This window comes from Nelusetta ayraudi, unplaced genomic scaffold (genome assembly GCF_046127955.1).
Source record: "Nelusetta ayraudi isolate G7.1 ecotype Tasmania unplaced genomic scaffold, CSIRO-AGI_Nayr_v1 ptg000189l, whole genome shotgun sequence".
NCBI classification, from domain to species: Eukaryota; Metazoa; Chordata; class Actinopteri; order Tetraodontiformes; family Monacanthidae; genus Nelusetta; species Nelusetta ayraudi.
The window spans coordinates 174,298-196,367 of record NW_027466238.1 but is presented as its reverse complement, the minus strand read 5'-3'; the positions used below and the strand labels follow the sequence as shown (position 1 = coordinate 196,367).

General features: G+C 45.4%; 1 protein-coding gene across 10 annotated transcripts in view; it reads left to right on the top strand.

The window, feature by feature from the left end:
- Positions 1–386: 386 nt before the first annotated feature.
- LOC142881249 (NLR family CARD domain-containing protein 3-like) overlaps positions 387–22,070 on the top strand; it is a 44,244-nt gene continuing 22,560 nt past the window's right edge. Inside the window, exons 1-11 of one of the 10 annotated variants that reach the window (XM_076015403.1) lie at positions 406–564; positions 784–903; positions 1,229–1,296; positions 1,499–3,281; positions 9,128–9,298; positions 9,889–10,062; positions 11,126–11,302; positions 11,656–11,829; positions 12,211–12,850; positions 13,003–13,217; positions 13,346–14,515. In XM_076015403.1, coding sequence (XP_075871518.1) covers positions 431–564; positions 784–903; positions 1,229–1,296; positions 1,499–3,281; positions 9,128–9,298; positions 9,889–10,062; positions 11,126–11,302; positions 11,656–11,829; positions 12,211–12,220 — 2,811 coding nt within the window. In that variant the 5' untranslated portion in view covers positions 406–430 and the 3' untranslated portion in view covers positions 12,221–12,850; positions 13,003–13,217; positions 13,346–14,515. Of the gene's footprint in view, positions 565–783; positions 904–1,228; positions 1,297–1,498; positions 3,282–9,127; positions 9,320–9,453; positions 9,679–9,888; positions 10,063–11,125; positions 11,303–11,655; positions 11,830–12,210; positions 12,851–13,002; positions 14,516–22,070 lie in introns of those variants that run through there. The other 9 variants (XM_076015401.1, XM_076015405.1, XM_076015406.1 and 6 more) reach the window with 9 other exon arrangements.

Below are 22,070 nucleotides of genomic sequence, written 5' to 3'. Positions count from 1 at the left end.
AAACACATTTGTCAGTGTTGGAACAAAATACTGCTGCTTCTGGAATAAAATGAGAAGAGACTATGGAGTCACATAAACACTCTTGGCCATGCCCACAGCCACTCTGACGCACTATGTGACTTCCAGTGGGCAGAGCAGCAGCAGTGGTGGGAGGAGCAGCAGCTGCAGCAGGAAAAGACACTGAAAGCAAAAGAGTTTTCAGTCCGACTCCATTTTGAGGCAGCAGGAGCAGAAACAGACAGAGGAGCCACAGCAGCAGTAGCAGCAGCAGCAGGTGAGTCCTGGCTGACTGAATAACTCATTCAATGTGACGCTAGTCAACAATGTGACTTCAGTCTGGTTGATTTCTTCCTGTCCTCTCGCTCCTAAGTGGAAGTCAGTGTGTTCTGAGCTCACTGCCTCACTTCCTGTTTGACCTCCAGCTCAGAGGATGAGTGCTCGAGTGGAGGAAGAGGAAGATGGAGCAGCAGCGTCTCCAGGGTTCAGCTGTGAGTCTCTGAAGAGTGACCACTCCAAAGATCAACCTCCATACTTCAGTAATGAACCTGGACCTCCTGAGACGCAGTAAGAACACTAAGCGTGACTCAGTAACTGGAACTGCTGTTTGACACACTGTTCAAACTGTTGGTGGTCTGTAAACACTGTAAGCTGATGTGAGAGGAACAACCCTCTTTCTTCATCCTGACTGGAAACAGCAGTGTGTGGAGATTTATTAATGACTCTCAGCAGATCATTGATGAAAGAATCATGTTTTAAACACAGACATCAATGTTTGTGTTGCAGAGTTCAATACAAGAGAAAGAGAGCAGAGTCTACAGGGTCCAGCTGGGAGTCTCTGAAGAGTCACTGGTCCAAAGATGAACCTTACAACTTCAGTAATGAACCTGGACCTCCTGAGACACAGTAAGAACACTGTGTGTGTGTGTGTGTGTGTGTGTGTGTGTGTGTGTGTGTGTGTGTGCGCGCGCGCGCGCAGCTCCTTCACATTTAAGAGTGTTGAAATCCAGCAACCATCAATTGGAAAGAAACACAACCCAGTGTTGACCTCAAAACTGACCATAGCTGATGAAATAATTTCTACAGGGCAGACTGGGAGCAGAGCATCATGGGAATTAGAGCTGATTTAGAGGCAAAGATTAAAATAAAGTTCATGTCAAAGACAAAATGAAGAATTTCAATAAAGAAAGATTAAAAAGTGACGAGTTGATCAAAGTGTCTCCATCCACAGGAGGAGGAAGAAGAGTGGTGGGTGTGGAGCAGCACTGCAACCTGCCAGTCACACCCAGACTGATCACAGTAAGACTGTCCACCTGCACCTGCACCTGCACTTCTCCCTCTGAGATCATGTCAGGACCTCCAGTGAGAAGATTCACTGAGGGACGTTGAGAGCAAACAGTCACACAGCAGCTTCACCACAGCAGCTGAAAAGTTGTGGAGAGAAAATGATGCTCACACTGTCACACTGATGTTTTCTTCTCCAACCTTTTCTCTGCTCCAGAGGCTGATGATGGTCTGCAGGAGCTTCTTCAGCAGCAGAAGATCAGTCTGGAGAGGAGATGTGAACGTGTGACTGAAGGTGAAGAAGCAGGAAGTCAAACCCTCCTCAACAGCGTCTACACTGAGCTCTACATCACTGAGGGACTGAGTGAGGAGGTGAACAGACACCATGAGGTCAGTCAGCTAGAGACCAAGAAGACCAAGGAGAGCCTCCACGACCGTCCAATCAGGTTCAGCCAGATCTTTGAAGCCTCACCTGAGCAGCAGGGACTCAGAGTCAGAGTGGTGCTGACCAACGGCATCGCTGGGGTTGGAAAAACCTTCTCAGTGCAGAAGTTCACTCTGGACTGGGCCCAGGGCCTGGAGAACCAGGACCTTCATCTGGTGCTTCCTCTCTCATTCAGGGAGCTCAACTTGGTCAAAGAGAAGCACTACAGTCTTCTGGAGCTGCTCCATGTTTTCCATCCAACGTTAGAGAAGCTCACAGCAGAGCAGCTGCATGTCTGCAAACTTCTCTTCATCTTGGACGGCCTGGATGAAAGCACACTGGCTCTGGACTTTGAGAAGAACCAGGTGGTGACTGACGTCACTCAGAAGAAGTCAGTCAGAGTCATGCTAACAAACCTGATCAGAGGAGATCTGCTTCCCTCGGCTCTGCTGTGGATAACTACCAGACCTGCAGCAGCCAATCAGATCCCTCCATCATGTGTGGATAGGCTGACAGAAGTACGAGGCTTCACCGATGACCAGAAGGAGGAGTATTTCAGGAGGAGGTTCAGAGATAGAGGAGATGTGTCCAGCAGGATCATCTCCCACATCAAGGCCTCCAGGAGCCTCCACATCATGTGTCAGATCCCGGTCTTCTGCTGGATCACTTCCACAGTTCTGGAGAGCATGTTGAGCTCAGAGCAGAGAGGAGAGCTGCCCAAGACCCTGACTGACATGTACTCACACTTCCTGCTGGTCCAGACCAAGAGGAAGCAGCACAAGTTTGGAGGAGGTCCACAGGAGCTGACGCAGGCTGACAGGGACCTTCTTCTGAAGCTGGGCCAGCTGGCATCTGAACATCTGGAGAGTGGACACATCATGTTCTACAGTGAAGACCTGGAGAAGTGTGGTCTCAGTGTGACTGACGCCTCTGTGTACTCAGGAGTTTGTACAGAGATCTTCAGAAGAGAGAGTGTGATCTTCCACAAAATCGTCTACTGCTTCGTTCATCTGAGCGTCCAGGAGTTTCTGGCTGCAGTCTACAGCTTCCACTGTCACACCAACAAGAAGACAAGAAAAGATGTTCTTCCCCAAGAATCTCTGGATGAGTTCCTGAAGAGGATGATGGAGAAATCCCTGCAGAGTCCAAAAGGTCATCTGGACTTGTTTGTTCGCTTTCTCCATGGACTAAGTCTGGAATCCAACCAGAGACTCTTAGGAGGCCTGCAGGGTCTCACTGACAACCATCCAGGGACCTTACAGAAGGTCATCAACAACCTGAAGAAGATGAACACTGATTATGTTTCTCCTGACAGAAGCATCAACATCTTCCACTGTCTGCTGGAGGTGAAGGATCAGTCAGTGCATCAGGAGGTCCAAGAGTTCCTGCAGTCAGAGAACAGATCAGAGAAGAGACTCTCAGCCATCCAGTGTTCAGCTCTGGCCTACATGCTGCAGATGTCAGAGGAGGTTCTGGAGGAGTTGGACCTCAGGAAGTACAAGACAACAGAGGAGGGAAGATTGAGACTGATTCCAGCTGTGAGGAACTGCAGGAAGGCTGTGATACGTTTAGAAAGGTGCGTAAACACTGTGAGGCAGATCCACAAAGCGTTTGCGCGGCTTTTGCGCCACAAAATCCGTGTAAATAGCGCCAAAAACGGTGATTCCGATCCACAGAGGGGACGCAAACGTGAAAATCGGCGGAATATACGCCGAGGCGCAAGTAGCGGCAGGGCTGCGCCAGACTCATTTGAATGTATTTAAATGAGTCATTACGATAGAAAATGATCTAATTCGATGGAGAAACTTACCCATATCTCTTTTAGAGAAAGTTGCAACAGTAAAAATGATGGTTTTACCTAAATTAAACTACCTTTTCTCAATGATTCCACATCAACCCCCTGCTCAGTGGTTTAAAACCCTGAACTCAAACGTCACAATATTTCTATGGAAAAACAAACCACCCCGTATCAGTCTGAAGACGCTTCAAAAAGCGAAAGATCCTGGGGGACTAGAATTGCCAAACTTTTATTACTACTATATTGCCAACAGAATAAAGTATATTCATAAGTGGTTCAACCCTAGCCCACATGATGTATCCTGGCATGTCATAGAACAAGCCTATTGTGGTGATATTCAGTTAGCAGACTTGCCATTTATCAGCACACCAAAACACCACAGCTGCATGAAAAGCGTTAATATAAGTCACTCTCTGACGGCTTGGATGGAATTTCTGAAAATCACAGGTTCTTCCCTTCTCCCGTGCGGTCGTATGCCCATCTGGAACAATCCTGATTTACTACAAAATAAAAAAGCACTTAACTTCACACATTGGGCAGATAAAGGTATAACTCACGTAAAACACATAAGAGAGAATAATAATTTTAGACCATTTCAAGAGCTTGTGACACAGTTTGGAATTAACAGTAGTTGTTACTTAGAATACATGCAAATTAAGTCCATAATTAAGAAAAGATTCAAACTTGAACAAACACACATGGAGGTCTCTCCGGCTGTACAGTCGGTCCTTAATTTCTCACCTCCTAAACTACTTTCCAAGATATATAAAATCCTTACAAACACAGATCGCACTATTTCTATCCCCATTGTTAAGTGGGAAAGAGACCTGTCTCTCCAGCCCCACTCTAATTTCTGGAGAACAATTTGCCTGAACACCTTTTCACTGATAAAACAACCTAATCTACAATTAATACAATTTAAAGTACTCCACAGGATCCACTACACTGGACAGCGGATGTTTCAGATGGGCATGACCGCCACTCAAACCTGCTCACACTGCACAGTTAATGTTCCAGATAATTACCTACACGCTGTATGGCATTGCCCACCAGTAAATAAATTCTGGCACATAGTATGCAATGATCTATCAGCACAGGTCGGTTACACCATCACAGCCACTCCTTCTTTTTGTCTCTTAGGAGACCTTAGTGATATCACCTCAGATAAGGCAGAATCTCGCATGCTGATCACCTCCTTATCTATCGCTAAGAAAACACTCCTCATAAACTGGAAAACAAAACAACACCTGCACATTGCACAATATAGGAACTTACTGTTAGACCAAACTCCTTGGTAGGAGTGTCTGCTTCATCCTATAACTAACTAGTAAACAATCAATAGCTGAGGCTGCTGGTTGATGTGGACGGCCGTGGTTGTGCTGCAGCGGGCCAGGTGCGGTCTGGGGGGGGGGGGGGGGGGGGGTGCTCGGCTGCTTTGCGGGTTGGTGGGGGGTCGGGGGTTGGGTGCCCCGGCGGGGGATGTCTTCCACGCGGGGGGCTGGGCCTGGTGGTTGGGGGGTGGTGCCACGGGGTGGGGGGCGGCGGTCCCTGGCTCTGGGCCCTGTTGGTGGGGGGGCTGGTCCGTCCCTGTGTCTGGGAACTGGCGCTGGATCGTATGCGGTGGGGTCACATGCCTGGGGTGGGGCTGCGCGGCCGGCGGCTACCGCTCCTGTGTGCCCGGGTGGTGCCTTCAGCCCCACCTTCGCCCTCCGTCTTCCTGGTCGCTGCCGCTGCCCCGGGGCCCTCGGGCGGTGGGGGGTGGGCCTCCTTTGGCTCCTGGATCCCTGTGGTGTCCCCGGCCCCGATGTCGCTGAGGGGGCGCCCTAACCGGGAGTCCCCCCTGGTCACATAATGGGTGTATTTATTTATTTATTTATTTTATTTTTATTATTTTTATTATTATTTTTTATTTATTTATTTATTTTTTTTATTTTTTTTATTTTTATTTTTTTTTTTATTAATTAATTAATTAATTAATTAATTAATTAATTAATTTATTTATTTTTTTCCTTCTGTTTTGGGGATTTGTGTCTTGGGTGGTCGCTGCCCGGCCTTCTGGCCGGGCGCCGCGGGGGACTCGATATGGGCGGCGACCAGGTCCCCGGTGGGCCTCCCCCCGGTGCGGTCTCCTCGCCCTTGCATGGGGCACCGACTGCACCCTCGTTGGCGAGGACCTGGCCCCCACGCAGCCAACGACCCACTGACATTATCACTAGGGCTTTGGATGAGGGTCTCCATCGGCCGGCCACCGCTCCATCCGAGACCCTCTCCAATTTTTATAGCATTATAGACACTTAGGGCCTGGGGGGGGGTTCGTGCACTGCGGCCGCCGCCCTGCTCAGCAGCAGTGTGGTTGCCCCAGGGCCTTACCACCCTTCCATTTTAAACGCACCATAGTCCAACACACCAGCAAGTGCACATATACACACACTGACACTCCTACACACAGTGGGGTCGGCCTGCTAGTGGGGGCTGGACCCGATATCTTTCCCACCCTGGATGGGCCCTGTGCAGTCCGGTGCCCCCGAGGTGCGAGTGGGGGCGGGTGAGCGGCGACGACCTGAGACACGGGGGTCTGACAATGGTGGGCGGGGGTCCACGGATTGATTATTCAATTTTATCTTTTTAATTATTTAACTTCTTCTTTTACAGGGCACAGGGGGAACCAGGGGGGACTCTCGCTCGGGGGCCCGCTTTGCCGGCGTTGGGGGCGGGGGTGCGGCTGTGGCCCTGGGGGCCGGGGGGGGGCTGTCCCCTGGCGCCGGGGGGTCCCGGGGCGGTGGGGGTGGCTGGGGGGTGTGGGGGGTGGAGGGGGCCGGTTGATGCGCCATACTGGGTCCGTAGGGGGGGGGGCTCTGGGTGCCCGGGCCTGCCTTGGGTACCGATCCTCCCGGTAGGTGAAGGGGCTGGGTCCTGTCATGGGGATGAGTCTGGTCTCGCTTGCCCTGGGGGGCCCCCGTCCGGGGGCCGGGCTCTGCTGCCTGTCCACCCTGGGTGGTGTCCCTTCTCCTTGGGGTATCTGCCTCCCTGTCATCCTGCCCTGGCTCCTCGTGGGGCGGGTGCCCTCTGGCCCGGGGGCCTGCTGCTCCGGGCCTCTTCCTGGCCGGCTTTGCGGTGGGTATGCCGTGTCCGGGGCCCCCCCCCCGGCTCGTCGCTGGCGTGGGGCGGTTGCGGCCTCAGAGACCGCACTAATTGGCAGCCTACTTCCAGTGACGTACTTAAACACACCCACCCCCACATTCAGGTACACACACCACCACATCCATACACACACACACACACACACACACACACACACACACACGTATACACAGATGCAAACATGCACACACACACAAGTATACACACACACCCGCACACACGCACACACACACACAAATATACACAAGCGCGGGTACACTGTTGTACACTATTGCATAGCTTATTGTCTTATTTATCCATGAGTAGATTATTATCATCGTTATTATTACTATCATCATTATTATTATCATTATTATTATTATTATTATTATTATCACTATTATTATTATTATTACTATTAACGTTGCTATTATTATCATCGCTATTATTATTAACATCACTGTATGAACTCGCATGTATGTTTGTATGGGTATATATGCACTATCTGACAATTAGCTATGCATATTTACGATCTGTTTTGTTCTCTTCTAACACAATTGTATATTGTTGCCAGTTGCCTCCCCTACTCCTCTCTCTCTATCCCTCTCATCATCTCATCATCCCCCCCCCCCCACACACACACTCATTTCCCCTCTCTACTCACCCCCCTATCTATCCCCCTCAGTCCGGTCATGGCCAGAATGTCACCAAGAACATTATAATAAAACCACTGAAGAGGTAGCTCCTGAAACCACCCACGTGGCTCACACTCTCAAGATCTACCTCTGAGAATAAAATCTGTCAGCCATCATAGACATTCAGAGACACTTCTGCTTGTCATTATGGCCAGACCGGACAAGGGGAAAAAAAAAAGAAAAAAAAAAAGAAATGAGTCATTGCGCGCAAAAGAACACCCCCCTTCTATGCAAATATGCCTCATTCAAACAGCGGCAGATCCAGGAAGAAGGAAGTTTGCGCTCGTGTCCGCACGCAGTTTGACAGACGGAAACACCGCCACCCAAAACCAGGCGCAGTTCCTGTCTGTCAAAGTGTTTCTGGTTTCTGAGTGAAACTTTCCTCTCTGAAAAGCCTGAAATATAGACTATAGACTACAGTATATATGCCAATATTTTAGATCGGCTATGAAAAATACAAATGGTACTCAGGTGTTGGTTACTAACACGTCTTGACTTTCTTTCCATTGTGGCAGCAGTCTTGGTAGAAAGAGGAGGCATCGTAATGCCGGCACGCACAGGAGTGCGTTTATCGTAGCAGAGGGGCAGCCAGCTCACGATCTGAATTTTTTTGTTTTCTTTTCCGTGCATCAATGAACACAAACCAAACACATGCACTCACGAACAACCTCTGGCGAAAACTGCTCTCAGGTTGCCAGACTGCAACATTCGCACCTGGTTCAGGTGCTGCATTTGTGGGCGTGTTTGCGCCTGCATGTCATTATTGCAAAAACCTTTGTGGATACCCGCATCTGTGGTGCAGATTGCAGCCGCAATCTCGTCGCATTTTACCGCTGCGCGCCCTTCTTTGAGGATCTGCTCCTGTGTGTGTGTGTGTGTTGAAACTCTATGTGCTGTCATTCTTGGCCAGGTCTCTCTTGTAAAAGAGATCTTGGGTCTCAAAAGGGACAAACCTGGTTAAATAGTTCAAATAATAATTCAACTACAGAAAAGAGTTGTCAGAATAATCAATAAAGTTCCCTAAAGCACAAATAAATGATTGATAGAGTCAAAGATCTTCCAATTCATAGATATAGTGGACTTGAAAACATTAAAAATACTATTTCCTGGAAAGAATGAAAATCTTGCGCTCAGTATTCTAAGTTTTTTAAAGTGAGAGAAAATCAATCCATGTTCAGAGGGTTGAGTGTCTTTGAATGATGGAAGGTGAGAAGCATTGTTAAATATAGATGTCTTTCTTTTTTGGGAGTTCCATTTTGGAATGGGATCAGTGACCATTTGAAAATGTGTGCTTCTTTGTTGAGTTGAAAAAATCTTGAAGGGCAAAATACTTCATGATGATGAGGATAAATGATTGAATTGTGAGTCAATGATGAAGAATAATGTCAAGCATATTTTGTTGGGTTACGTTTCTCTTTTTTTCCTTTTTGATTTTGTCTGACTAATTATTCCAGCTAATCTTATGGACTGTATAGGAGAGGCAAGAATCAGCTTGGGCTTGCTGCTTTTTCCTTCACACACTTGTTGTGTTTTTGTTGTTGTGAGTCTTTATAATGTGCACATTTGTTTTGGAAGGTTCATTTTCATTGTTGTCAGTTGATTGCGCAAGATTGATTGAATTTACATTGTCAACCAAAATCAACTATTCAATCATTGATGATGATGATGATGATGATGATGATGATGATGATGATGACGATGGTGATGATGATGATGATGATGATAATGATGATGATGATGATGATGGTGATGGAAGCAGCTGATCAGCTTGTCGACCACAACTTCTCACTCTGCTCTCCTTCATTGCAGATATGGTGATGAACTCTCAGAGCTTGAGTGTGCAGTGGTGTCTTCAGCTCTGCAGTCCAGCCCCTCTCACCTCACACTGCTGGACCTGAGTGACAACATCCTGGAGGATCCTGGAGTGAAGCTGCTCTGTGCTGGACTGCAGAGTCCAAACTGCAGACTGGAAGTTCTCAGGTCAGTTCCTGCTTTCTACTGGTGGACAGTGTGTGTCAGCAGATGACAACTAGTGTGTAATGCTGCTCAGTGTGAAGACTTTGAAGCAGATATTAAACACTCATCTAGACAAAGTGGATGTTGTTGATATTTTCATGTCAACAATCTGCAGCCAGAAAAGACTTTGGATTGTGGAAGAAAGTGTGGAAAATGTCTCCAGTCACTTTGGAGCTCAATGGAAGTTGTTGATTGGTGATGAAGGTCACATGACTGAGCAGAAGATCCTGTGAAGAAATATATGAGGCAGATTAATAGTGCAGCAGTATTTCTTCATCTTGTCCTTTGAATGTGTTTGACTTGTAACGAGACTCTGATGACTGAAAACAGCCGCAAGCACACAAATGACTCACTGATTATTTTCCATCTTCACTGCTGATTGGCTGCACGCTGACTGACACACTGCTGTTGTTATTGTGTTGACAACACACTGGCACAATGACTCGTTTGAGGGAATGACTCAGTGATCCCAACAGCTGCACATCTGGATCAGAAATTACTCTTAATATGACATTTACACCATGGAGGAAATCAAATATTGATTCTTTATTCAGGTTGGAGGGCTGCAGTTTGTCAGAGCTCAGCTGTGATTGGCTGCTCTCAGCTCTGAAGTCCAACCCCTCCCACCTCAGACACCTGGACCTGAGTGACAACCAGCTGCAGGATTCATCATTGAAGGTGCTGAGTGGTTTTCTGCAGAGTCCAGACTGTAAACTGGACACTCTGAGGTCAGTTCACCCTCTTCACTCTACAACTTCTATCACTCTTGTTATTGTTGTCATGATTTTCACTTCACTGCTGTTGGAAATTCAGTTTGCAGTCACTGCTTTGTTTTTGAAATGAGTGAAAGTGGGTTTAAAGGTACAGTGTGTTAAATCCTGCCATCTAGTGGTCAGATTTCAGATTGCAGTGCTTACTTGATGGCCCTCCTTCTCCCCTTCTTGCCAGTGAACTACGGTGGCCTTTCAGCATCATAAAGGAAGTGGTTCACAGCAAAGGTGTCTAGTTCTCTGTATAATGATAAAGTTGCATCAAAACAAATATTACAACCATCTATTAGCATCACAAGCAGTCATAGTTACAGCAGACAGTCCATTGTTGCCACCAGCAGTGGCCAAGCTAGCGCTAGCATTAGCCACCTGTACGAGCACTTAGATACTGTAGATAGATCCAGCTGGACTCAGCAGAAGGTCAAGGGTCAATGCAGGTTCTATCATCTCAGTCAGTTCAGTATTGATGAGCAAGATGCAGGAAAGATTCCACTGCATTTCAGTCACTTAATAACCATTTGTTCTCACATTTGCTTTATTTGAGGATTCCAGCCTCCAACCTTCAATATGAAACTGTCTCTCAAACTGATCTTCCCAACCAGCCGCTTACAAACATGGTGGTGCAAGATGGCCACGACCTTTAAACCTTCTGTCTGTTTCTAGAAAGAAGCGTTCTAACGGCAGGAAAAGCAGAGGACTTCTATTTTCTACTAATCAAAGACTTCAAGCTATATTGATGGTTCTATATATATCTTTCAGCAATAAATCTGCACTGATTTTACACACTGAACCTTTGAGGCAAAATTAATCAATGAATTCCAATATTGTTAACAGCTGATCAGTGGTCACATGACTAAACAGGTTGATATAAAATATTTTATTGTGGTGATTCATTATTTCAGTATTATTGTTGTGCTTCTGATTGGTTTAATGGACATTACAGTGTTATCGACATTAATGTTTTTTATTTTCATATAGTGATTAAAACTTCACTCACACCATCATTAATTTTTTTATTTAGGTTGTGGGGCTGCAGTTTGTCAGAGCTCAGCTGTGATTGGCTGCTCTCAGCTCTGAAGTCCAACCCCTTCCACCTCAGAGTCCTGGACCTGGGTGACAACCACCAGCTGCAGGATTCAGGAGTGAAGGAGCTGAGTGGTTTTCTGCAGAGCCCAGACTGTAAACTGGAGACTCTGAGGTCAGTACTGGTTTGGAACCAGTGGATGATGGTTTCAGCACCAAACACAGTTCATCACACATTTGAATAAACATTGAACTGAAGGTTGTTTCATATCAAAATGACATCCAGAAATATGAAAACTTCATTCTGTTCATGTTTGAAGTATATATATAAAAAAAGGGCCATCAGTGGTCATGTGACCAAACATCATTTCAACACACATTAGTTTTGGACTGAGGATTTCATTTCAAGGTGACATTTTCTGTAGTGTCAGATTCTGAAGTCGACATTTCACTTTGATTTTCAGAGTGATGACACCCTGGAAAAACTCTCCATCATTATAAACTCTCCATCATTTATTCTCTATTCAGGTTGTGGAGCTGCAGGTTGTCAGAGCTCAGCTGTGATTGGCTGCTCTCAGCTCTGAAGTCCAACCCCTCCCACCTCAGACACCTGGACCTGGGTCAGAACAAGCTGAAGGAATCATCAGTGAAGCCACTGATGGATCTTGTCCACAGCAGAGACTATCAACTGGAGAGTTTGAGGTCAGTACTGGTTTGGAACCACTGGATGATGGTTCCAGCACCAAAGCCAGTTGATCTCACAGCAGAGGTCCAGTGTTCCCAGTCACAGTGTGAGAGGAGGATGGTGACGTCCAGCTGCTCCTCATTCATCCAACATCTGCTGCCAAACTGCTTCTTCTCTCAGTTCACCACTCAATTATTGATCAGTTCATCTTCATCAGGCCTCAGTATCAGATCAACACTCCATGGTCACATGACCTTCATAAGTTCCATACTTGACATGTGAGAGTCTGCTTCTTCTCACCAGTCACTCCATCATCTTCATCAACAGTCAACGTCTCTGTGATGATGCGTTCAAGGAACGTGAGTCCTGACTCCTGCTGTCTCTTCTTCTCTTTGCAGCTGGTGGTGAGGGAGGATGAGGAGGAGAGTGAAGAGGAGAGCTCCATCTAGTGGTGGCTGACAGAACTACAATAAGTGGAGCTAAACAGCAAGCTGCACGCACACATATGCTGTGTCTCAATTCAGGGTCTGCACCCTTCAGACCGAGTGTCCTCCGTCTGAAGGAAGCGTTCTTAGAGTTCCCAGCCTAGAAGGACGGACCAAACCCCGCCTCCCCGGTAACCACTCGGGACGGTCTGGCCTTCGGCATATTTCCGTGTTGCGTCACCGACGTTCCCTCCGGCTGGCCAACCCCGGAAGTGACATTTTTATAGTATCAAGCTAAGCATTGGTTAGACATCTAATGATGCCGTTGGATGATCAAATAAGTAAAATCCTACGTTAAAAACTGGATACTTTATGTGAAACTTCAATACTTAAATTTATATGTTGTGTCTTTACCAGTACATGCCGCTAATTTCAGCTGACTTCCCAGGATCCCACGATGCTTTGCAGCAGCACGCAAAGCATCATGGGATACATAAGTACGCAAAGGATAGTAGCGGTGCATCCTTGGAATCGGCTAAAACGAGTGCGTATTTCCGAGTACGCATTTTGAGCATCCTAAGCACCGTTGGGAATTGGGACAAGCCTTCGCGCAGTGCGATGACGCAACTTCCTTTCAAAATGCGTACTTCAAGGATGCAGACCCCGAATTGAGACACAGCACCTGAATTGAGACACAGCCACAGTGTTGCACAGTGTGTGGGTGTGTCACGACCTTTGACCCCAGTGGAGCCTGGTGGCTGGCAGACTGGTTCTCCCTACAAGCTGCTGTGGTTACTGGCAGAGACGTCCCAGAAGCCACTGGTGGACCTTGCAGTGCCACATATGGACTCTTGGATTGTTCTTGGCCTTCCAGTGAACCACTGCGTGAGCACTGGAGGTCAACCATGACTGACTGCTCTCCTCCTCTCTGGACACCACAATCTCACTTCCCATCTAAAAGTCATGAAAAACCTTTGTGGGTGAGATCCTCTCACCATCTGATCTCTGTTGGGAGTGGAGCCTTCAAACACTCCAATGACTGGACACTAATCAGAGACTGAGCCCGACTGGAAGCAAAGTCACTTTCATGGTGTTGTTCCCCCAGCAGGACTTTCCACAGGCTTCATTCTCATCAGCTGATCTGACCAAGCAACTCCAGGTTGAAGCTTCACGCTAGCTTTATTGTCAATGCTACAGTGTATGGACCATATATAGAGCATTGAGCTCTTGTTACTGGGCGGCCCACGGTGTGAGGAGAGATTTGCTCTGTGCAAACGGAGCCACAAGCAGTTTGCATTCCAGTGCAGTCATTCCAGCCTCCAGTAGCACCGGAATGACACCTAGCAGCTAGCACGAGCTAACAGAGCTAACAAGTAAGAGCGCTGAATACAACCAAGTAGCGTGGACAATCAGATGAAGTAAAATGATTCACATTCTCTACTGCTGTACAGATACTTGTCTAAAATCAACTCCTTTACTCATAGTGCAGCTTCTGAAGTGAAGTGAAGTCAAAACTTTTTGAGGCCATTAATGAAACAAAAAATTTGATTCATATTCGAAAAAAATTAAAAGGTTGTGACAGAATAATCTGAGTGAACTGACCAGAGGTCAAAGGTTAGAGGGTTCACAAACTACAAAGACCATAATTAATTAGATTATTTTTTTAATCAAGTCCCACCACTAATAAATATATATTTGTTTAATAAATGTTTAATGCACCTTTTTTCTTGACCAACATAATTAAATCTCCACCTGCTTCCGTTTGCATGTTTCAGCAGATTGATGTGTATGTAGATCGAAAAATCTATGTGAGTAGGTTCAGTGTGCTGTGAAGTGTGGCCCTGTTATGGCCATGGGTGCCTTGGCTATTGCCCTGTTGTTGCTGTGTACTGGTTGTGTGTCTCTTTCAGGTGCTGATGACTAACCAGGTGCACCTGGCCGGTGCACAGCTTGTTTAGGACCGCCTCCCTCAGCACTGGCCCCTCTCACACCTGGCTTCCACCGCAGCAGCTGCTTTGTTTTTCACTTCCCGTCATGCTTTTTGTTTGTTGCACACAGACAACACGCACTCATACCATTCACTCCATCCACACACCTACAGGCATTACTGACAACACACCGACTCTCACACTCCATACATTCTTATTGTTTTGCTGTATTTTAACTGTTTTTATTGCAATTGATTTTATGTGTTTCACTCTGGAAAGCACCTTGTGCACCATTTGGTTGTTGGAAGGTGCTATATAAATAAAATTCCATTGATTGATTGATTGATTGATTGATTATTTTTGGTATGTATGAGTCTTTATTGTCATTGTAACACGTAAACATGTACAACGAAATTGTGCATAAACAGTCCAAATACAATACAACAGTAAAGACAGGACTGCAGGATTGAGCATTTTCTAGTGGGGGTGAAGGTTTTATTGTGTTTAGTGTAGATGTTTGTGTCGTGTCGTCAGACTGTGTGGGAAAGGCGGTGAAAAACGACTACTTGGTAGGATAGCTGGCAACAGCCGTTTATTTGTAAGCAGGCACGTGAACTAACAACCAGCTGCTCGTATTTCTTCTGTGACACAGGGAGAAGCATAACTCGTCTGATCAAAAAACATCACACCCTCTAGAGGCAATACATGGTACAACACCCTGAACAGCAGGACACTGTTCATCATGTGAACCTCATCACTCTGCTGTGCTTTTTATATTCAAATACCACAACTCCTCCCCTGGAGCTTTAAATGTACATATTTTTTCTTTTCTTATTCCTAAATGAGCACCAAACATCAAACAAGCCCCAAAAAATGACAACGTAATTTTTTAGTACACCAATGCTGCTTGTCAACGAAAAAAGGAATCAATAGTGATTTGACACAATCTTAGGGCGCTCCCTGCAACCTGAACTTGATGATTCCTCAAGAGCATTGTCCAGCCTCTCTGAGCTTTGCTTTTCTTCAGGTGTTTCTTCTGGTGTTTCACCAGTATTTTCAGTAACACTTTCAATGTCTCTCCGATCCTCTCCCGAATCCGCATGGTAATCAGAGTCTCCATCAGTGTTAATCACAGTCCCTCCTCCTCTCTCACTCTTTGCATCAAGCATCTGATTTACACATGCCCTATTTATAGACACCATGTATGTTACAGTACCCAAAACATCAGTTACTACACCATTCAACCACTTCTCTCCTCCCCTGTAGTTCTTTACCAGCAAAGCCTGACCTACAGAGGAAAACCTGAGTTTTCTCTTCCCGGCTGACTGATTTGAACGCACAGTAGGAAAAGCCTGAGACGGGTCTGGCTTCACTAGAGAAGGTCTAGTACGGACCTGCCTCTTCAAACACAACTCTGCTGGTGTTTTTTTAGTGGCTGAGTGTGGCATGTTTCGATAGCTAAATAAGAAATTAGCAATACAATATTGCAATGTCATGCCACCTACAGCTTTGTTCTTAGCTAAAGACCTTTTGAAGTTTTGGACCAGTCGTTCAGCCAATGCATTTGAGGCTGGGTGATACGCTGGAGTTTTAATGTGTTTTACAGCATTCATTTTAAGGAACATCCCAAATTCACTTGAAATAAATTGAGGTCCATTATCCGTCACTACCTTCCTTTGGTAACCCATATGCTGCAAAAAGACCTCTAAGAATTTCTATGGTCTTGCTGGATGTGGTAGTTTGCATGTGGAATATTTCAGGCCAGCATCCATAACTACAAGAAACATTTGTTTATTGACCTCTGCAAAATCGAGATGAATTCTCTCCCATGGACATGAAGCCCATTTCCATGTATGCACAGGTGCTGTGGCTGGCATGCTGTGCTGTTGTTTACATATGTCACAAGAATTTACCACATTCTCAATGTCTTCATCTAAGGGAGGCCACCAAAATAAGCTTCTGGACAGAGACTTCATCTTTACCATTCCCCAGTGACTTCCATGCAACTCGGACAGTAACCTGCTCTGCAGTTTTTCCGGAATGACCACTCTAAAACCCCAATGTACACAGTAATTTTCCATTGTGAGTTCAAATTTGCGTCTTACATATGGTTGTAAAGTCTCATCAGGAACATGTTTTGGCCAACCTGACAAAATATGCTGTTTGACTTTTGCCAGTACTGGATCTGTCTGAGTTTCTTGAGCAACATCTTTTGCGGTTAAGGGCAGACTGTCTAAATAAGACACTCTGAATACAGGATTTGACCTGGGAAAAGTGTCATCGACTGCTGGACGTCTGGATAATGCGTCCGCATTTCCATGTTGTTCAGATGGTTTATACTGTATCTCAAAAGTATATGCAGCTAATATCAGGGCCCATCGTTGCATCCTCGCTGCTGCTAATGGTGGTACTCCTGTTTTGGGACCTTGGATCTTCAGTAGTGGTTTGTGATCAGTTATCAATGTAAACTTACGACCAAACAAATACTCATGAAACTTCATCACTCCAAAAACTAGGCCTAATGCTTCTTTTTCAATTTGAGAGTAGTTTTTCTCAGCTTTGGTAAGCATACGAGAAGCAAAAGCGACTGGTTTTTCACTACCATCAGAAATTTCGTGTGAAATCACTGCACCCACACCTACTGGTGAAAGAAAGGTTTTGAATGAACTTCCCATAATAACTTGGCAGTGACAAGAATGATTTTAGTTCTGTAACTGTATTAGGAATGGCTGCTTTAGAAATGGCTTCACATTTCTCTTGCATAGGATGAATCCCCTTTGCATCAATGACATGTCCTAAATAAGACACGCTATGTTGAAAGAAAGTGTATTTTCCTTTGTTAACCCTGAGGTTGTGGCGTTTTAGTCTTTTTAAAACCTCTTCCAGGTGTTTCATGTGAGTTTCAGTGTTCAGTCCTGTGATCAGTATGTCATCTAAATAACAAATGACACCATCTATACCCTGCAAAACTTGATCCATTCATTTTTGAAATATAGCAGGTGCACTGGCTACACCATAAGGAAGCCTGTTCACTTGGTAGAGCCCTTTGTGTGTATTTATAGTCACATACTGTTTAGAACCTTCATCTAGCTCTACTTGTTGATAAGCTTGTGACAAATCAAGCTTGGTAAATTTTGTGAACAAGTCTTGGGGTTTCGGTATGGGATACTGATCTACCACAAGCCACGGGTTTATTGACACCTTATAATCTCCACAAATTCTCACTGTCTGATCAACTTTTGGAATATTAACAGTTGGTGCGGCCCATTCACTGAAATTGATAGGTGCGATCATAGATATATACAGAAGGCTAGATGTCTCACGGCGCAGAATCCAACGTCCGCACTGGCCGCCATCGTTCCACAGTCAGGCAGTCACGGTCTGATGTAGTGAATGTGAGGGAACGTGAGTGATCTGAACAAACATTAACACTCTGATCTCGCTGAAAACTTGACGGATTTACACACGGTTTGCTTTCTTACAAACGTTAATAACGTAGCAATAATTCTGGATGGTTGAACATGTTGAGAGTGCAGCTTTCTATTAGAAAAAAACAAACATAATGTGCTAAGGCAGCCTATCTGCACAAGTTAATAAGACTGAGACCACTAAGATTTTCATATCTTCAGTTAAGTTTAGCCAACAGCTATTTCAGGACAAACTAGTATTTTGTTCACATACAATATTTGTGGTGTCGGTGGTAGTTATTCGCTGAGGTGCGTTTCCTGTAACGTTGCAAACCAAGCTAATGCAACTTAGTTACATCCATTGCCGCTGCATGAACGCAGTCTCATCAGTTCATGCAGCTGTAGCACCTTTAAGCCTAGCTGTTTAAGCTGAGGAGAGCTAACAATCGCTCTAGGTTCGATAGGAGTTGCACAAATGAAGCTTCAATAAGGAGCAAGTGTTGGCAGTTGAACAGATGACACTTTAATGTCTGCAAAACATCAATTAACATAACAATTAAAAAAATTTCCTGCTAATAATCAAAATAAGGCGGCAAAAACATAAGAGAAAGAGAAAGGAGGAAAAAGGAAGAGAAAAAACAAATAAGAATCTGAAAAACTGAGCTCTCCTGTTCAGTTTTAGTTCAATTCAGCTCAAAAAATAAAATAAAATAAAAAAGAGAGTCCAATGTGTGTGTGTATGTGTGTAATCAGTATGTCAAAGTCTAGTCAGTCATTGTCGTCTATGTTCACACTCTGTTGCTAGAAGTGCTACTCAATAGTGTAGAAGTTTGTATCTTATCTGTTTCCAGAACGAAATTCAGATGATCTGAAGTCATGTGACGGTAGGGTCTGCAGCTGGCCACACTGCGTCTCCTGATCACTCGCTCTCTCAGGGTCGCTGGGTTGGGCTCACCAACTCTGTCAGCTCTCTCTCTCCCTTAGCGCTTGGACAGGGACAGGCTGATGAATTGAAAACCAACCGGAGTCTCAGGCTACCTCGCTCTCATACGGGTTTTTCCCTTTACCACTCCCGGTATCGGACAAAACCCGAACTCGTCTATGACAACCATAACTGCTTTCGGATGTCTCCTTCGGTAGTCTGCTGTTTATCTCTGCATTCTTTCCTTGTGTTTGGTCTGCTCTGCTGTCTGCCTCATGTGTCAGAGGAAATGGTGTCTACTGCAGGTGCTGACTTCACGTGATACCTGGCTAGATCACGGGGGATTACTGACGAGAAACCTGGAACACTGCCATCTACTGGACAATACAAATACTTTTTAAATAACAAAAACAGAGTTAGTGACCCTATTTTTCATGCTGGTTACAGCAGCATGAACAGCAACGTATTCATTAGAACAGAGCACAAACTTCCTTCCAGTTTGAACTCAGGTGTTTTGGTTTTGTGTTTGAACAGAACAATTAAATAAATTTTGTCTGTGAAATAAATGAAAAGGTACAAAATTTATTCTTCTGGAAAAAGGGATTTCAAAACAGAAAGTACCTCTGAGAGGCCATAAATCTCAATAATGTTGTTCCCAACAGTGTCTCCTCTACATTTTGGACAATGCACAGAGGTCCACAGCCACTGCTTCACAAAAGACTTGCAGCCAACGATGCTTCGGCAACACTGGGCAAAGACCGGTTCCTCAATAAACTCTAGAAAAACAAGATGAGGAAAATCTTAGATTAACAAAGTGACACTGTTTTGTTCTTTACATTAAATTATTTTATTTTGTCATAACTCAGAACCGTAACAAAAAGGTTTGCATAAGTGCATATGATTGGTTGTAGTCAATTGGTGAATGGTGAATAATTACTGCCTTTTGTATACTTACTCATACAAACAACACAGCAAAACCTATGTTTGATGGTCTGTAGCTGGGAAGAACTCAGGATGACTCTACTGACATCTAGATTGGTGAGCTCTCAGATTGATGCAGTGACTTCAGTTGAGCTCTGTGAAGCCAGCACAAGCTCTTCTATTTTCTCTGTTACAACTTCAATGCCTGAAGTTTCCTCATCTGTTCTGCTGTTTTAGGAGAAAAACAACATTAATATTCACTAGCTGCTCAATATGATATACAGAAATGGCCAAAATGAATAGAACACTCGACAAATCTGACAACGGTCATGGTCCAGTTTTACTCCGAAACATTATTTCATACATTTTTATATCAAAGTGGTTTGATTTTTTTCTGTGAAGAAACATGATTGTGTGACACTTACAGTTAAATGACTCCAATTCAGTTTTTGTACGGAAAACAACCTAAACTTCCTTGACAAGCCAATGATATCTAAATTTATTTCATTTTGTAGGCAATTTAAAAGTCAATTCAACAAAATCAACGTAAACCTTAAACATGCCAAGTGATCTAATTGTTGTATGGTTTTAATTTAATAATTCAAGCAACCACACAGGCTCTTTCTTATCACTCCCAAATATCTTGATGTTAACTAAGTGGGCAGTGACAAGATTGGAACCTGGACACCAAACATGTAACATGTATGTGCTGCTACACCGCTGCTGCTCACCGCTCCCTCAGGGGAATAGTTAAAAGTGGAGGATGAATTTTGCATCCTTCAGGATGTGACAATCAGTGGAACTGATGTTAACCTTTAACCTTTAACGTGTGCATTGTCTGACTGAAGTAAGGATACCTTAGTCGCCTTCTTTTTGTGCCTTGCAGCTGCTGGAAGTCCTGTTCTGGAACAGCAAGAATCCATGTTACCTGTGAAAAACGCACCTCCTGCTTGTCCCTTGTTACAAGCCATCTCCACTAGGCACAAAGTGGGTTGTAACAACAATACAACGTGTGGAGGAAGAGGAAGTGCAACATAGTGCAGTAAGCATTCATGCTCTGGCAGAAGCAAACCAGCGCAGCTCCGCACACTCTCTACAGGCCACTTCACAGGTCCATGCCTCAGTGCAAACACCTTCGCCGCACACACCACAACCCAGTGACCCTGTGCAGAGACAAAGGCAAAATCTTCAGTCCACTATGTTGCCTGATTGTTCAGAGAATGGACTCCTCCCACAACTACAAACTGTCATTCAAAATGAACTGAGAGCTGCATTTTGCAGGAGTAGCTCATTGAAATTGTAATTTCCCACTTTTGGAAAAATTGAGGACTCCACGAGTGGTGGGATGTTGCTCGCCTGGAATTCACAACATGGACTGAGTTTAAAAAGTGATTATTTTCTGTTTCTTTTATCTGGAGATGATCAGGACAAGCTCACTGAAAGAATTAGAGCCCGTGTGCAAGGTGAAAATGAAAGCACATATGTATCGGTCATTATGCAAGAGAACCAGAACCAGCAATCACAGAACCAGAGGTCATGAAAATGATGCTGAAAAGCATCAACCCTGCACTAGCCAGCCAGCCAAGGAGCAGCAATGTAAACACAGTGGAGGCAATGGTTTGTCTTGGGCAGCAGCTGGAGAAGGACAAGAAAAATCAACATCAGTATAAGTAAAGGAAAAACAACTACAAAAGCCAGCAAAAACTGACCCTGTACTTCAGTTCTCCCAGTCTAACTACTCACCTCTTACTCCACCAGTTCACTGTTGGCATTGTAAACTGCCACATCCTCTGTCAGCTTGCCCTCAGTATCAACCTGGAAGAAATAAACAACTGCAAAGATACAATGAACAGACTCAACAAACACGGAGAGATAGAAACCCTCCAAAGACGTTTTGGGGATCTCCCAGTTCACAGGATCCCGCCCTATTTTTGCCATATTTTCATTTAAACGTTTTACCCAAAGTGTGAAAATTCCAACATTGTTACCATACTTTACGCGCCCACCATGGAAAAATTAACGGGAATGTGGGAGCCACATTGGCTAACCCACGAGTCATATCCTCCTGCCCCGCACACAATCATGTAAAGTCTCTTCATAAGTGCTACGTCCACTTTGGGAAAGGACCCCCAGGGTCATGACCCTAACCCTAACCCTAACCCACTGCGTCTACCAGCCCCAGATGCGCGCTTTCAACAGCTGGTGCGCAACTTGCACCTAATAATTAGACTCACCCACCACCTAGAAAATGTGTCCCCGACGGGTTTCGACCTAGGCCCCCGCGTGATTACGCGCTCGACCACCTCTGCGCACTCATTAAGCCTGCTGCGCCAACGCCCAACACCACTGACTTTTTAAACGGCAATGCGCGACAATGGGGCGTCATCACCCTCCAAATCCTCCGTGAACATTACGAAGACGCACAAGTCTGTGTGCTTGCTGACCCTTGCTGACCCTACCTGAGTTGCCACAGGACTGGAAACACCTCTTCCAAGTGGCCACGAGGTGGGCCAGGAGGAACCTCGGGCGCTCCCCCATGCCGCCAGAACCCCTGGCTGCCCCCTTTACACAGGAGTGGTTTCTTCACGAGCCCCAGACCAACTCCCCCGCTCCCTCCCCAACTGGGGGAGACCCCTGGCTGCACTCACAGCCACC